At 41.1% G+C, this 18,280-nt stretch overlaps 1 protein-coding gene across 1 annotated transcript in view; it reads right to left on the bottom strand.

The window, feature by feature from the left end:
- Positions 1-16,262, bottom strand: part of LOC134803702 (serine/threonine-protein kinase par-1) — a 55,399-nt gene extending 39,137 nt beyond the window's left edge. The window contains exons 1-4 of the mRNA XM_063776502.1: positions 15,651-16,262; positions 3,195-3,311; positions 2,320-2,383; positions 865-1,019 (exon numbers count right to left, since the gene is read on the bottom strand). Coding sequence (XP_063632572.1) covers positions 865-1,019; positions 2,320-2,383; positions 3,195-3,311; positions 15,651-15,800 — 486 coding nt within the window. The 5' untranslated portion in view covers positions 15,801-16,262. The remainder of the gene's footprint in view (positions 1-864; positions 1,020-2,319; positions 2,384-3,194; positions 3,312-15,650) is intronic.
- Positions 16,263-18,280: the final 2,018 nt, after the last annotated feature.

Raw genomic sequence — 18,280 nt, 5'->3', positions numbered from 1 at the left:
TTTATTCTTAAATTACTATGTTACTAACCATAGTTTTGATAAGTCTTGTAAATATGTAATTACTAACAATTTTAAGGATATGTATGTCTGAATTAAATAAATGAATTGAATTAAAATATGAGTATTAAAATGCCTAATTATGTACAGTCGCCATCAGATATATCGGAGCGGTCAAGATGCTCACAAATATCTGCACACGCCTCTATTGTAGAGCGTTAGAGTGCGTGTTTAGATATTGTGAACACCCTGGCCGCTCCGATATATCTAATGGAGACTGTACAGTTGATTGATTGATTGATAAACACTACTTTATCTACACATATATTATAAGCGTATGATGCGTTCAGGAACGGAATTTTACGACCGCCATTGCGGTATTTGATCACACACAATAAAACGTCATTTAGATACTAGAAATGCTGTCCAACTCTACTGTATAGCTGTCGCGCATACCTTGATGTTCATGTGTGTGTCCAGCAGAAGGTTCGCTGCCTTGAGGTCTCTGTGCACGACCCCTCGAGCGTGGCAGTACCCGACTGCCATCTGCCATACTGATGCTGTCCCACTCTCTGTACAGCTGTCTCACATACCTTGATGTTCATATGTGTGTCCAGCAGAAGGTTCTCCGCCTTGAGGTCTCTGTGCACGACCCCTCGAGCGTGGCAGTACCCGACTGCCATCAGCCATACTGATGCTGTCCCACTCTCTGTACAGCTGTCTCACATACCTTGATGTTCATATGTGTGTCCAGCAGAAGGTTCTCCGCCTTGAGGTCTCTGTGCACGACCCCTCGAGCGTGGCAGTACCCGACTGCCATCTGCCATACTGATGCTGTCCCACTCTCTGTACAGCTGTCTCACATACCTTGATGTTCATATGTGTGTCCAGCAGAAGGTTCTCCGCCTTGAGGTCTCTGTGCACGACCCCTCGAGCGTGGCAGTACCCTACTGCCGACACCATTTGTGAGAATAGCCGCGCTGCCTGCGGCTCCGGCATGCGCCCTTTCGATACTAGGTGATCTGAAAAGGTAAGTAAGTAATAATAATAATTCAGCCTATATACGTCCCACTGCTGGGCACAGGCCTCCTTTCATGCGCGAGAGGGTTTGGGCTATAGTCCCCACTGCGGATTGGGGACTTCACATACACCTTTGAATTTCTTCGCAGATGTATGCAGGTTTCCTCACGATGTTTTCCTTCACCGGAAAGACAGTGGTAAATATCAAATGATATTTCGTACTTAAGTTCCGAAAAACTCATTGGTACGAGCCAGGATTTGAACCCGCGACCTCCGGATTGAAAGTCGGACGTCATATCCACTCGGCCACCACCGCTTACTAAGTAAGTAAGTAAATATTCTTTATAGCACCAATAATTATACATTTTACATACATGTGAAACTACAAAGAAATTTTAACGGAAAAATAGAACCAGTTAACAACAGGCGGTCTTATCGTTAAAAAGCGATCTCTTCCAGACAACCTTAGGTAAAATGTGCATAACTCAATTTTTTTTTCTGTTCTGTAACTTTCCTGCTGCTGCAGCGCTAAACGAAGTTGTCGCTTTCCGGCTTCGTCGAAGAAAAAAAAATAGTATACAGTATAACACCTCGGACAGTAAATTAAGAAAGTTAAGACATTTACTACGTTACTGCCTTTATTGCGCAAAACACAATTTAAAATAAAAACTTTTTAAATAATAGATTTAAAAACAATATAAATATAGATGGTCAAGCAAATCTTGTCAGTAGAAAAAGGCGCGAAATTCAAATTTTCTATGAGACGATATCCCTTCGCGCTTACATTTTTCAAATTTGCCGCCTTTTTCTACTGACATCTGCTTGACCAACTTTAATATGTAGTTACAAATGTGGCGAATTGCCACGCATCCAAACAAGCATCTTGACGAAGATAATTAAATTGAGTTGTTGTTGGCAACACATACACTACTCGCTAGAAACTAAGATGTCGAATTTGTCGATTGGAAACAAGTACATTAGACTAAGGGGCTGTCCATAAATTACGTCATCGATTTTTGACGATTTTGGACCCCCCCCCCCCCCTATAATCATCCAAAAATCATGCTTCAAATGACCCCATTTCCTCCTACTTCATGCTACCGTCATCCGATGTCCAGACCCCCCCCCCCCCCCTAATTTGAAATGACGTAATTTATGAATAGCCCCTAAGTAATTAATTGATTACTACGTAGTGCCTACTGTGGAGTATTCTGTGACTTCTAACCGCCGATAGAACAGCGACATCTAATGTGATATTGGGCAACTATAAAACTAAACATGACTGCATTAACACTAACTTACCGAATATTTCCCCGTTCGGAGCGTATTCTGTCACTAGGTATATCGTGTGTGTGCTCTCCATCACCTACAACAATATAATAGCGTTTAAATTACATTTTTAAATGTATTAAAACGAAATAAATGTCGTACACGAAGAAAAAGTGACCAGGGCTGGTATCGAACCAACGTCCTTTGCTTCATCACCGGCGTCGGTCATCGCGACACAGTACTACTAAGTACTGGGTCGGGTTGACCCTACACTGACGCTTACCAGGTGCAACCGGATAATGTGTAAATTTATATTTCTCTAACTAAAGGCCTCCTTCAGAATGTCTCATAGCCTAACCTAAACCTTGCAACAGCATCCCGACCCAGTACTGGGGGTCCCTTACCTAGTATAATCGGACTGTGTGTGGGTGCCGCCTTCTCTTCATAATTGCTATTTCTCTAAAGATCTTCAGGTGTCTTGCAGGGTCATCCCGACCCAGTACCGGGTCTCTTACCTGGTATAATCGGACTGTGTGTGGGTGCCGGGGTCTCTTCATAATTCCTATTTCTCTAAACGCGTCTTTCACATTGTCTGACAGCCTGACCTGATGCAGGGTAATGCCGACCCGGTACTGGGTCTCTTACCTGGTACATTCGGACAATGTGTGGGTGCCGCAGTCTCTTCATAGTTGCTATTTCTCTAAAGGTCTCAGATTATCTGACAGCCTAACCTGATAGAGGGTCATCTCGACCCAATACTGGGCGGGGTATCTTACCTGGCATAATCGGACTATCTGTGGGTGCAGCAATCTCTTCATATAATTGCAATTTCTCTAAACGCGTCCTTCACATTGTCTGACAGCCGAACCTGATGCAGAGTCATCTCGACCCGGTACTGGGTCTCTTACCTGGTATAATCGGACTATGTGTGGGTGCCGCAGTCTCTTCATAATCGCTATTTCTCTAAACGTCTTCTTCAGGTTGTCTTCGTCCAGTCGGCTTTTGTCTATTATTTTGATCGCGACCTGAAATTAAAGACATTTATATGATTAAGCCTATAGGGCAGTGGTTCTTAACCTTTTCAGTCCAGTCACCCCTATGACTAACTAGGGAACCTGATTTTACCCCTCCTCCCAATGGTAATAAAAAATAAAACGTGTACGTTTGTTGTATGGTTATATTAGGTTAACTTATTACCCCCGTAAAATACCAGTTTTACCCCCACGGGGGTAATTACCCCCAGGTTAAGAACCACTGCTATAGGGCCTAGGGGATATATTTCTTACAATATAATAAAAACTTTATTTAAAGTGATAGGGTTCAATTAGGGAAGTGGTGGGTAGACCCCACACAAGGTGGACTGACGACCTGGTAAAGGTCGCGGGAGTCCGCTGGATGCGGGTGGCGCAAGACCGGTCATTGTGGCACCCTTTGGGGGAGGCCTATTTCCAGCACGGGACGTCCTGTGGCTGATATGATGATGATGATGAGGATTCAATTTTGCGTAATTACTTAAACGTTTATGCTAGTTAACTATAAGAGTGAAACATAAATAATGTACCGAAACCGATATCACTCTAATGGATTAAGAAAAAAATGCAAAGATTCGCACGCTTCTGGTAAGCTTCAGTAGCTCAGTTGGTTAAGAGTGATCGGACCGGTGTTCCGAAATGTCGCAAGTTCGAGTCTTGCCCGAAGAACCAGAACTTGTTTCGTCCGCTACTAATGATGCTGACTGTACATTTTCTTCTTCGATTGACGTTTTCTATGAGCAACTGCCACTTGGCTAGGCCCCCTGGTATTTAAAAACCGGCCAAGTGCGTGTTGGACTCGCGCACGACGGGTTCCGTACCATTGCGCAAAAAACGGCAAAAAATCACGTTTGTTGTATGGGAGCCCCACTTAAATATTTATTTTATTCTGTTTTTAGTATTTGTTGTTATAGCGGCAACAGAAATACATCATGTGTGAAAATTTAAACTGCCTAGCTAAAGCTATCACGGTTATAGTAGAGGAGTCGTATGAAAATTTGTATGTAAGGGTCAAAATAATTCCCACAAAGACGGGGTTTGATTTTTTTAGTTCTTTGTGTGTATCTTTTTGACATACTAAAAATATATCAAAATATATGCATGCAAAACGCATTTATTGACATTTCAAATTTGAAAAATCAAAAAAAATATTAAAAATCGTGTGTGGTATCAAATGACAGGAAATTACACGCTAAAAAAGGTTGTGAAGTTGATTTTACAAAATAAAAATAAAAAACAAAGTGGTGGCTGTAAGACTGATTTTTTTTTTCAGCCTTCGTTCATTCTCAAAAACTTTGGGATGAGCCCCTCTGCAGAGCCACCTTAAAAGCTCTTATTGATAATGCTCAAAGCCCTGCAGAGCGCGCTCGTCTCTTAGCTGTATCGGAGCCAGAGTCGGGGCTCTCGCTCCATGCATTGCCATCCCCCAACATAGGCACTCTCCTAGAGAGAAAGGCCCTCGCACTCGCTACCAGTCTGCGATTGGGGGTCAAAACCAATGAGCCCCACCGCTGCCGCTGTGGCTCCAATGTTGACGAGCTGGGCCACCACGGCTTGCCCTGCCAGAAAAGCGCAGGCCGCATCTCTCGCCACACCTCCCTGAATGATGTCATCCGGAGGGCGCTTGCTTCCTTTAGTGTGCCGGCCATCCTAGAGCCGAACGGTATCGCACGCGACGACGGCAAGCGGCCCGACGGAACTTCACTTATTCCGTGAAGGCTGGGGAGGACGCTTGTGTGGGACGCCACCTGCGTTGACACGCTCGCGCCGTCCCACCTACAGGCGACCTCCGTCAAGGCGGGACCGGCGGCTACAACCGCTGAACAGAACAAGCGGCGCAAATATGCTGTCCTCGGCGAGGGCTACATATTTGCGCCGTTTGGCGTAGAGACTCTGGGACCGTGGGGGCCTAGCACAAAAAGCTTATTTAAGGAATGTCCCAGCGCCTCATGGACATCTCAGGTGACCGGAGGGCTGGCAGCTACCTCGGCCAGAGGATAAGCCTGGCCATCCAAAAAGGTAACGCTGCCAGCCTTCTGGGCACCATAACTCATGAAGGTGACCTGGGGAGCATTTTTTACTTATAAGTTTAGTTTAAGATTTGTTATATTTTAGTTTTAATTTTAACGTTTAGTTCGTTTTTTCACTTTGTTATTAATAAATAATATCTTTAAAATTTATTATAATGAACTTACTCGCTGCTTTGTTTTTTCAAATTATTAACGAAAAAATAAAAACAAGGAACCTTAGAATTTATTATAATTAACTTTCCCTCTGTATTATCTTTTTAAATATTAATCCCTGCGAAAAGTGTACTGAATCTTTTTTGTAGAGAATTTTGTGTAGATTATTAACATTTAACAACATTTTAATATATTGGCCACCGTTTACGAGTTATTTACGAAAAACTAAAAAAAAAACCGACCTTAGAAGTGATTATAATTAACTTTCCCGCGTTAATATCTCTTTGAATATTGATCCTAGCGAAAAATTGTACGAAATCTTTCTTGTAGGAAATTTTATGCAGATTACTTACGTATAAGAACATTTTTGCTATGCGCCACCGTTTAAGAGTTATTTACGACATGCTAAAAAAAGGAACCTTTAATATCAAATATCTCACTTCCGGTCAAGAATTCGATCGAGCAAATTCGGATTCAGCGGGATCTAATTAGGGTAAAAAACCCGGTTGCCAAAAAGTAATATAATTTGCCAGTCGAAATCGAGTTTTACAAAAATATGACCAGTTTACAATAGTTTTTGTTCCATATATTCTGCCAAGCACCTCCTTTGAGGTGCGTTCAGTTTATTGATAAAACTTTTTAAATTAATATAGAGCCTATATTTTTCATATTATATTAATATAATTAAAAATAGGTATTCATTAATTAAATATTCTTTTCTTTTACTACATTGTGTAAAACTATTGTGTTGATGTGTAAAACTATGATAGTTTAGTTTAGTTTTCAATGTAGGAAATAATTTTCAACATTGAAATAAAAACAGTTTTTCAGCCACCACTTTGTTTTTTTTATTTTTATTTTGTAAAGTTAACCTCACGACCTTTTTTAGCGTGTAATTTCCTGTCATTTGATACCACACACGATTTTTAATATTTTTATTGATTTTTCAAATTTGAAATGTCAATAAATGCGTTTTGCATGCATATATTTTGATATATTTTTAGTATGTCAAAAAGATACACCCAAAGAACTAAAAACATCAAACCCCGTCTTTGTGGGAATTATTTTGACCCCAAAGGCTATATCATCTCTACTATTAATGAAGAAATACAGCCTGGTGACAGACAGACAGAAGGACAGTGGAGTCTTTAATAGGGTCCCGTTATTACCCTTTTGCACGGAACCCTAAAAAAGTAATAGTTTATTTTGTTGCAACGAAACGCACCCCTTGGCACGATGAAACCTTGACCCGTTCGGTTCGGGGCCAATCGAAGACCTTATACAGAACCAGACACGACCTAATAAACACGTATACCTAGTTATAACGTTTAACTGAGCCGGTTGGTACGAACTGTAAGAACTTATTAACTAGCGACCCGCCCCGACTTCGCACGGGTAAACCTTATATACCTAAACCTTCCTCAAGAATCACTCTAATGATAATCCGTTCAGTAGTTTTTGAGTTTATCGCGTATATACAGAACAGACAGTCATGGACTTTGTAGTCGGACATGGTCATATTGACGACGTCATTCGGCTGGAGTAGATGGCATGCGCTGCTGTCTCCCGGCAATTTTGGGGTCACAATATCGGCTCTGACTGAACTATCTCTTCGACCCTTTCCCATATACAAGGTTGACTGAAAGAGCTCCCTTATAGGGATAAATTTACCTTTGTACATTGTATAGTTTTTGGTATATTGTATCTTAACCTAGCTTATCTACAATAAAGTGATTACATACATACATACAAGTTATATTAGTGTCAGCTATGCACCCTAATGAATTGCATGTGATATTTCTTATTTACTTTGAGACATTTCTTACTCTACTGTAGGTACCTATGTACTACTTCACGTAGTTACATACCTACTTAAGTATACTATAAATTGATCGATATCATCATCATCATCATTTCAGCCTATATACGTCCCACTGCTGGGCACAGGCCTCCTCTCATGCGCGAGAGGGCTTGGACGGATCTATATCTGAATCCCTAAAGTCTTTTCTCCTATCTTTGCATTCCCTAATATTGTTTGTCATAATGATCAGTTGTCCTAACACTCGTATACTCTAATTTTGGTTTCCCTATTATCGAATGGCCGATTTTTTTTTGTCCTAATATGTTTTTCCCTAATGGCACTTTCCATATTGAGTATTTATCCTAATGTTATGTAGCATATAATTCTTTTTTTGCCTAATTATTGTTAGGCCTAAAAATTATATATCCTAACCATCATGTTACCTAATTTAACTTAGCCTATCGTTGCTTGACCTAACACTCGTATGCCCTAATTTTGATTTCCCTATTTCGTTTCATTTTTATAATGGTCGCAGTTCTAACCTAACCTAACCCACTTTTGTGGCAGCAGTTCGATTTTGCGAAGATCACAGTTCTAACTTAACCTAACCCACTTTTGTGGCAACAGTTCGTTTTTGCAAGGATCGCAGTTCTAACCTAACCTAACCCACTTTTGTGGCAGCAGTTCGTTTTTGCGAGGATCACAGTTCTAACCTAACCTAACCCACTTTTGTGGCAACAGTTCGTTTTTGCAAGGATCGCAGTTCTAACCTAACCTAACCCACTTTTCTGGCAGCAGTTCGTTTTTGCGAGGGTCACAGTTCTAACCTAACCTAACCCATTTTTGTGGCAACAGTTCGTTACCATTCATTATGGAAAGTAATTTTTATGATAATTGATCAATAGGAAAAGTAACTGTTATGACAATTGATCATTAGGGCAATAGCCATTAGGTCAAAACAGTTAGAGCATGTTATTTTATGCCAAACATTGTTAGGGATTTCGAAGAATATGGTAAAAAACATTAGGGATCTTGATAGTTATGGTACAAATGCTTAGGACAAATGAGTCTTAGGTTAACCATTACATTATGGAAAATAATCGTTATGACAATTGATCGTTAGAGCATGTGCCCATTAGGACAAACCAGTTAGGGCAAGTGACTTTAGGACAAACGTTGTTAGGAATTCAGAATGACACCCGGCTTGGACTATAGTCCCCACGCTAGCCCAATGGGGATTGGGGACTTCACATACACCTTTGAATTTCTTCGCAGATGTATGCAGGTTTGCTCACGATGTTTTCCTTCACCGAAAAGCTAGTGGTAAATATCAAATGATATTTCGTATCGTACATAAGTTCCGAAAAACTCATTGGTACGAGCCAGGATTTGAACCCGCGACCTCCGGATTGAAAGTCGGACGTCATATCCACTCGGCCACCACCGCTCAGTACTCGATTCTAATTGATCGATATAATAAGCCAAAAAATTCTAAGGGCCCGTTCACAAATACTTCAATTGGTGTATTTGGTATTCGACCCTCTGTAGACACGCCCTAACACGAAAGCTCGGCAAGGCCAGGTCGGGAGCTTCCGCGGCACAGACGTACACACGGGTCAAGGCGAGCGGGCGAGGCCGACTGGAAGACATCCCTTGAAGGGTTAAGGCCGACTTTAAGTTATATTGTAAGTTTTGTGTTTAATAAATTAGGTTAAAATAAAACACATTATAAATGGTTCTAACTGTAACGAACCCAAAAGTCTGAACTTTTTTTTCCACGTCGGTGGCAAACAAGCATACGGCCCGCCTGATGGTAAGCAGTCACTGTAGCCCATGGACGCATACAACTCCAGACCCTTTAAAAATCTGTACACTTTTTTGTAGAGATGCAACGGATAGTTGTTTGGCCGGATACCGGATATTCGGCCTGACCATCGGCCGAATATTCGGCCGGCGGAACTATACCTACATTTCGGTATTTCAGGTGCGTATTGTGCAGGTTTTGACCTGCGGACTCATTTCTTGGTTCAAAATGAGTGCGCGTGCATGTGGGTGGATTAGTGGAATGTTTAAATTGTTTTTAAATAATAAAAGGGTACGATTATGACCGTGACTTTTTCTTAGATCCAATTTGTTTACTCCGAAATCAAGCAATGTCCCGGTCCCGGTATCCGGCCGGATAGTACCTAGTAGGTCACTATCCGGTATCCGGCCGGATATTAAGATAATGGCCAGATAGGCCGGATACCGGATAGTAACCGAATATCCGGTGCATCTCTACTTTTTTGGTCACCCCAATTACTGTAGCCCCTCAAGAAAATGTCTTCTTTCGATTGGCATATCTGATGACATGTTTTTATAACGACTACTGTGCCATTTACAGGATTATCTTCATCAAATAATTTGGAAAAAAAAAGCTGATCCACAAAAAAAAAACATACCCACGAAAGGGCTTGTGCACAAATCACGCGAGGTTCGATAGGGGTTGGGAGGGGGGTAGTATATCTACTTTTTCTCGGTTTCATTAAATCTTCACTCTGCACTTCAATAGCGACTCGAGTCTATTAAACGAAAATAGAAAAATAAACAAGATTTTCTATATACAATACTATTTATCTCAAAAATTAGGTCAAATGAAATAATTTCAAAAAAATACACTTGAGGTTGTGAGGGTAGGGGGGGTAGTTAAAAACCTCACCAAATATCACCAAGGGGTCAAAAAGTGGCCGAAAACACCTCGCGTGATTTGTGCACAACCCCAAAGCATTTTCGCCCAAGCTGTGACGGAGACCTTCGCTTGGCTCGGTAAATGAGTATTAGGGTGTTTCATTTTTCCGAATTTTCGATTTTCATCTGACTTTGCTCGAATTCTTGTTCTAACTGATAAAAAAATATTATACGTTAAAAAAAATTAGTATCGGTCAACATTTAGAGGTTGCACAACATCAACAAAGATTTTTCAAATAACCAACGACTCTACATCGGAGGGTAGAAAATGGTTTAAGCGGCTACCATCAAAGCGGAGAGTAGTGTGATACTGAACCTTCTACATATAAATAAATTTTAAAATTTGTAGTAAACTTGGATTTTGGTTACTCGATAAATGTTCTAATTAAGATTTTTCAGTTTTTCCACCTGTTTCCAAAGGAAAAGTGCTTTTATCGTGTTTTAGACGCAAAATTCAGTTTTCTCATTCGATTTTAGTATCAGTTCATTATATTTTGTCATTTTAGAACATAGTTAATTTTCACGCAATGTATGGGGTTCTCACTCTACCTTTTCAACTTGTGCAACCTCTAAACGTTATTCGATTCTTTTGAAAATTGAAATAGATAGTTTTTAGTGTGGGGAGACTCCATTGGTGAGCAAAGTCAGGAAAAATATTACAACTTTTTTTTCTCCATACAAAAGTGAATCACCCTAATGAGTATGACTTTAATATGTTTTTGAGAAAAACTCTTACCCTCTTAAACACCCTCTACCTTCCAAGTACTAAGCAACAAAACAAAACAACGGTCGCTGAACTTGCCGTTCTAAACTTTTGTAACAAAAACCCGTTTGCAGAGTTTCACTTTAAAGTTAACTTTTAAGGGCTTCCTTTAGAATTACTCTCGGATTTTTTTAGCTGTTGTGAAGGAAAAGAATGTAAGTACAGCCGGTTGCAAAAATATCTACACTAGTGGCTCTGCGAGCTGTAGACCTCGCAATAAGCTTAAATAATACATTATTTAAGCTTATTGCTTTTTTACATGTAAAAAGAACTTCCTACGATAGTCTTAGAGTTAGACCAAGAAAAGTCTGCAGCGATTTTGATAGCCCACGCAGTGACAGTGTTATTTTAAACGTCAAACTTCTATGAAATTATGACGTATAAAAAACACTTGCACTGTGTAGGCTATCAAAATCGCTGCAGAATTTTCTTGGTCTAACTCTAAGTATCATAGACCGGCGCTTAGTCCTTTAAGCCGATTTCCGCCATTTTGAACATGAAACGACTTAATCATAGTCTAATAAAACATGGTCTTCCATTCCCAGAGTGACACGGGCCTACGTCACAACAACATGGCCGCTATATATAGCGCTATCGCATATTATCATATAGCGCTGTCGCATGATGACGTAGGCCCGTGTCAGTTAGGTGACCTAGAAACGACGGGAATGGAGTACCAGGCGGAGTATATTATTATACCATGGACTTAATAAATTCTACTACCTACCTACTACCGAACCTTTTCATTTCACGAGAATCGGTTAAGAAATGCGACCTGCAAAGCAGAACATCCGGCGGACATACGAAAGCATTATTGCCCAAGTTGAAACGGAGACCTTCGCTAACGCTCGGTCAACATGCTTCAACTGATAACTCATTAGGTCTTTGGTGTTCTACTGCTTGTACAACTTGTGCTCTGAAGACTTGTTACACATAATGCCAATGGCCGCTTTCGGCGCATTCTATCCGCACCGCTCGCCATCGGCAGGGTGTTCATCCTCGGAGGCCGCCGTGGTGGAATCGATCCCAGTGCGCCCTCACGAACGGCAAAGAGGGTGAAACGCCGGAGTGGGTTTAGTGGGTAGGGCCAAATTCTCCCCCTCTCTCGCCAGGAGAGGGGAAAGGAGCGGCGAGTCCCACACACCGTGCGTAAACGCATTCCCACTCCGTCAAAAAAAGGGTGTTCATCTTCACACCCTAGAATCTAAATGGTCACGTCCTGTGCCTCCCGCGGACGCTCCGGCTGTGAAATGGGCCCCTGCCGAGGTTTTCTCGAGGGGCTACAGTATAGGGTGCTTCAAAAAAGGAGGTTTTTAAAGGGTCGGCAACGCGCATGTAACACCCTTACACCCCTTGAGTTGCAGGCGTTCATAGGCTACGGTGACTGCTTACTGCTCGCGTCGAATGGTGGACGGAAAAAATATTTGTAATAAGGATACAAATAAATGCCGTTACCAGAATTCGAAGCTGGGGGCTCCTTCGCAGGCAGGGTTACTACTGACTAGGCTAGGAGGCCGTTAAATTTGTTTACTACTTTGTATGATCATTAATCAATCTTACAGCACACAGCACACACACACACAGCACAGATATTTCTTCCTGAGCCATGGGTGTTTTTTATGTATAATATTAATATCGTTGTCTGAGTACTCACAACACAAGCCTTCTTGAGCTTACAGTGGGGCTTAGTCAATTTGTGTAAGGATGTCCTATAACATTTATTTTATTTACTTATTTATTTAATCATAAATTAGCAAAGTGCTTTTATATTGGTTTGTATAATAATATTAATCAAATGCAGCTTTGAAGTACGAGATTTCCATGAAAATTTGAACAAATATTAGTTTTGAAAACATTAATATTGACATTGGCCGAGCCAGCTGCTTATTTTCTTTGGGCCATGGAGGCCAATCCATTTATCACCCCAACTAATATTCATCTTCCTCGCGTTGTCCCGGCATTTTTGTCACGGCTCATGGGAGCCTGGGGTCCGCTTGACAACTAATCCCAAGAATTAACGTAGGCACTAGTTTTTACGAAAGCGACTGCCATCTGATCTTCCAGCTCAGAGGGTAAACTGGCCTTAAGCCCCTGCTACACCGTGTAGCAAGGGCTTTATTGAGATTAGTCCGGTTTCCTCACAATGTTTTCCTTCACCGAAAAGCGAAAGCGAAGCGGGTTTTTTTAAGTGAAGCGAGGTAAATATCAAATGATATTTCGGACTTATGTACGGAACTTACGTTCCGAAAAACTCATTGGTACGAGCCGGGGTTTGAACCCGCAACCTCAGGATTGAAAGTCGCACGCTCTTACAGCTAGGCCACTACTAATATTATAAATGGTAAAGTAGCTCTGTCTGTCTGTCACCTCTTCATGCTTAAACCATTGAACCGATTTAGATCAAATATGGAATGGCGATAAATTGAGCCCCATGGATGGAAATTGGATAGTTTTTATCAATCATCATCATCATATCACACAGAAGTTGTGGGCAGAAGCTAGGGCTAGTACTGTATGTCTGCTTCATCCATGTCACCAATAATAATGTGATATACCAAATTTTACTGACCATTTCTTCTTACAAGACAAAAGTGTACACTTGAGAGTTGGTAGAATCAGCCTTGCTAATATTAGTGAGGGGTAAAAGCCACATACAAACAGCATACTCGTAACCTTTAACTGTCCACCAGTGGGCCTTATGCCTTTTTTAATAAGGTTTAAGAACTGTCAGATAACAGTGCGGGCGATCGTACAGTAGTATGGAGATATGGAGAATACATCATTTCTTAAAAGAATCCTAACCAGGACACGGGGGCGCCAAGCTTTAAACGAGATGTGTCAGTGGGGACATATGGCCAGCTTAAATTAATACCCCGGCCACATACTCGACGAGTGGCATGGGAAGTAGCAAGGGAAGTAGGCAGACGTAGTATGCAGGGCAGTATGGCGGCCAATGACAAGTAGCGCTGCCACACTATGTCTCTGCCTACTTCCCTCACTACTTCCTATACCACTGGTCGAGTGTGTGGCCGGGGTATAAGAGTTTATGGACATGGTTTCCTTCTCTATACATGTATATATTGTGAATTACTACTTTATATATAGGTTAAAGGTAGGGCTGCTACCTGTCCGGGTTTCCCCGGATTTGTCCTAGTTTGGAGGCTGTACAGGGGGAGTTTTCAAAAAGTGTCCTAGGAAAACCCAGGCACTTTTTATATAAGGAAACACATTATTGAATTATTACCAGCATTATTGTGTACAAATTAGGTAAAAACCGTATAAATACACATCCGGGGAAAAAATGCGACTTACGCCAAATCCGGGTTTTTTTAAGTCTTTGTCCGGGTTCGGCGAATTTAGAGATGGCAGCCCTAATTAAAGTGTGCGATTAAGGGCTCATATAATGAACTTCTGAAATAGTGTAAGGTAAAATGTGAGGTGGATTGGGAACTCCAAAAATCTATCATACTTTACCCATGTCAAAGTCCATTTACAGATTAATGACAAATTTGAAACTAAGTATTAACTCATATTCAATTACATATATAAACTATAAAACTTAAAACCTAAATCTAAAAAGAAATAATACTCTGATTTAAACTTTCACGATTATTAAACATTATCAAACTACACAACGGGACTTAATTGCGTATTTAAGTTTTAAGATTTACCTCCGATTTTTTGAGGACGGCGTTGTCCCCGTGGTCTCGGAGAAGACACCACCACCACCACGGGGACAATGCCGTCCTCGAACGTCGGAGGTAAATCTTAAAACTTAAATATGCGATTACTAATCTTAAAATAAAATACTAAAAAACATCCCCCTGTGGCACGGCGCCATAGATGCTGGCAGCATTCCCTCGCTGTATTGCAAGACTAATTCTTTGAGCGAGGAAACTGCCAGATCTGCAGTCACCGGTGACCTCTGCTAACCTTTTGGAAAGTTCCTTACTAAGCTTAAAGGCACTTGGACCCCACGGGCCAAGAGTCTTGACGACAAAAGGTATTAAATTGTATTTAGCGCAGAGACACCTATATTTGAGAGAGAGAGAGAGAGAGAGAATTTTTTTATTTAACACCATCATTTACCAGTTTACATTTATAAGTAGACATTGACATTAAAAAAAAACAGTGTGATGCTAAAAAGGGTAATTTTAAGTATTGACTTCATTTTCTAGTCACAATACTGTCTATTTCAGAGCATAATATGTTTAAAACATGTATATAATTAGTAGGAAAACATTAAAGTAAATTAATTCTTAGACAAGCAATGATGATTTGCAGGTTATGTCCTTTGACATTCCAATAACAATCTTATTAGAAAAAAAAACAACAAGGAGTTTGTTATTCTGATTTTTTCATTATCAACCATAGATACATGTAAAAGTGGTACACAATGCTGGCATACTCAGTACAATAATTGACTAAGGACATTGAAGTAGTCAATTGACAATAATTGAGATCGTTTGCGAGGTCAAATAAGAAAAAAACTGAGTGTATTTCCCACACTTTTTTTGAAGATAACACTTACAGATTAGAAACTGCACTATTTCAGTGTCAAACAACCATGTCGGAGAGGTGCTGCGAAGCAAAATTAAAAAGTAAACAAGGACCTAGCAAAACGAGTTGCGTAGTTTTTTTTTAGCAACAAAAACCACGGTTCGATGTATAAAAGACAGTGTTTTGGATGGAAACCTGTTCCGTTTGTCAAACCTGACGAAGTTTTCTTGATGGAAAAAAACCAAGCGCACAACACTTTACACTAAACTTCACATCGCACAGATGTACAGCAACAGCAGCTGAAACAGCGTAATAACACTAATTTAAACACTAAAAGATCACTTTGAGACGATACGCACCTTACATTTCGTTATTACATGTGTAGCTAGTTTAACCACCGCAAAATTCCCCGTTCCTATTGTCTTTTCTAGATTGTAATTGCCGACTCGGACTAGCTGATCTATCGGGAAATGCTTTGATTTGGCCATTGGTTCGAAACTGTTGGCCATTTTCGTGGAAAATTAAGAAAATCGCTCGGTGTCGCGACGTACCGAGCGATTCTTTAGCTACTGTCGTTTAGTTCAGAGCTTCTGCCGCCGCGGCAGCACTGCCGCTCACGTCACCCGCCGAGGGAAGCTCAAGTGCGTAACAACACATTTCATTAATAAACACATTAATTTATTGTACAAACTTTGCTTTATGCCACATTATCACAACTTTATGACATTTTCACACCATAAACACTTCTCGACAGCATCAACGACGTTAACTTTATTCAACACTTAGCCCTTATCACCTTGTTTGTTATCATTTCAATGGGTTGTACTTGAACGTCACTCAGTTACGAAAAAAATAACTCGATTCACAACATTTACGCGCTACAGTGATCTCTTTCGCGCCCATTCATTTTTCATGCGCTAGAAGGAGCAAGACGATTGATGCCCAGTCTGTGACGTCATGCGTCTCTGCTTACGTCATACGCGCCAATTTTCAAATGGTCGTACGTCAAAGAAAATATCGATTTCTAGGACGAACTGCACATTTTAAAGTTCAAAGCTCACGACAGTTTTTCTTACTTTAAAATGTTAAAATTTTTTAGGGTTCCGTACCTCAAAAGGAAAAAACGGAACCCTTATAGGATCACTCGTGCGTCTGTCTACTGTCTGTCCGTCTGTCACATCCCATTTTCTCCAAAACTACTGGACAATTGAAATTTGGTACACATAAGTATTATTATTTATTTATTCATTTATTATGTAAAACAATTATAATGTTACATATATACAATAAATGCGCCAAACTGGAGTAACCAGTTTGTTGACGCGCCGCGCTCTAGTCTTACTTAATATTATTATAGTTATTTGTTTCACTCGAGGGCAACGTTGTTGTTTAACCGTTTATGCTAATATTGATACCAGAGCAAGCGAAAGATTCCAAACTTTAACCACGAGCGTAGCGAGTGGTTCGAAAAATGGAATCTTTAGCGTTGCGATGGTTTCAAAGCACAGGGATTAAACAAAATTTGCCCCCGAGTGAAACACAACATTTTTCACCACACCACACGAACCCGAATAGAAGCACATATTCAATGTAAAATATCAAACAAAATCAAATCCAAATGAATGTTATTAAATATTATTTATCATCCAAAATCATCATTTAAATGTGAATTCTATATACCAGTAAATAATTGGGTGCGGAACTCAACCATACTAGGACTGAACTCGGTTGGTAAAGTTTTATACAATACTAACGGAATTAAGCCTAGGGCTTGCATTGCTTTTGGCAAGAACATTGACTTTTTACCTGTTCCAGAGTTATGCACAGACGACCTGGTAGCAGCGTATGTAAATTTCAAGGGATGGAGCGGGCAGAGAGTTATACTCTGTTCGGCATACCTCCCTGGAGATAGGAACGACCCCTCTGCGGAACTCACAACCGTGGCCGACTATGCCCGCAAACACAACGCAGAAATACTGGTGGGATGTGATGCCAACGCCCACCACACCAACTGGGGGAGCACCGACATCAATGATAGGGGTGAGTTACTACATGACTTTCTTCTATGCAATAACTTCCAAATTCTAAACATAGGATGTTCACCCACCTTTGTCACTAGGGTTAGGAAGGAGGTTTTGGACTTGACTTTTGCATCTTCAAATCTAGCCAGGCATATTCAGAACTGGAGGGTAAGTGATGTAGAATCGTTGTCAGATCATAAGCACATCTGTTTTAATATATGTTTTTCTCTCAGCGTTCAAACGGTCATCTTCAGGGATCCCCGGAGGACTGACTGGGAAGGCTACAGGAGCTGCCTAGAACGTAATCTGGAATCCGCAGGGAAGGTAATCAAAACGCGGGAGAGTTTAGAACTTGCGGTAGAGGTGGTCTCAAATGGCATTGTAAGTGCCTTTGAAGAAAACTGTGCTCCCAAGGTCAAATCTACTAAACGTGTGGTCCCGTGGTGGAACTCCAACCTTAGGAGGCTCAGGGACAAAACACGCAAGTTATTCAATAGGGCTAAGAGGACAGGGGAGTGGGAGGTCTATCGGAAAGCCCTAAATGAATACAGTAAAGAGATTAGGAAAGCTAAGAGAGCGTCATGGAGGAGGTTCTGCGAGGAAATTGAAAATACGCCTCAAGGAGCGAGACTCCACAGGATACTCTCCAAAGCTAGAAGCAATCAAGTAGGCCTTCTCAGGAGGCATGATGGCTCCTTCACTGCTAGTGAGACGGAGACTTTGGAGCTCTTAGCTGAAACTCACTTCCCAGGGACAGGACAGTCGCACCAGTCCCAGGTGGTCAGAGGCCTGCACAGGCCTCGCCCGGAGGACTGGAGGCAGGCTGCCCTCGTCATAAGGCCCGGGATAGTGAAGTGGGCTATAAACTCCTTTAAACCTTACAAGACGTGCGGCCTGGACGGAGTAAGCCCTGTGCTAATGCAGCGAGGAGCTGAAGTCCTAATCCCGCATTTGGTTAGAATCTTCAG

Source organism: Cydia splendana, chromosome 27 (genome assembly GCF_910591565.1).
Source record: "Cydia splendana chromosome 27, ilCydSple1.2, whole genome shotgun sequence".
NCBI lineage: Eukaryota > Metazoa > Arthropoda > Insecta > Lepidoptera > Tortricidae > Cydia > Cydia splendana.
The sequence above is the reverse complement of the archived record's forward strand: the minus strand, read 5'-3'. Positions and strand labels throughout refer to the sequence as shown.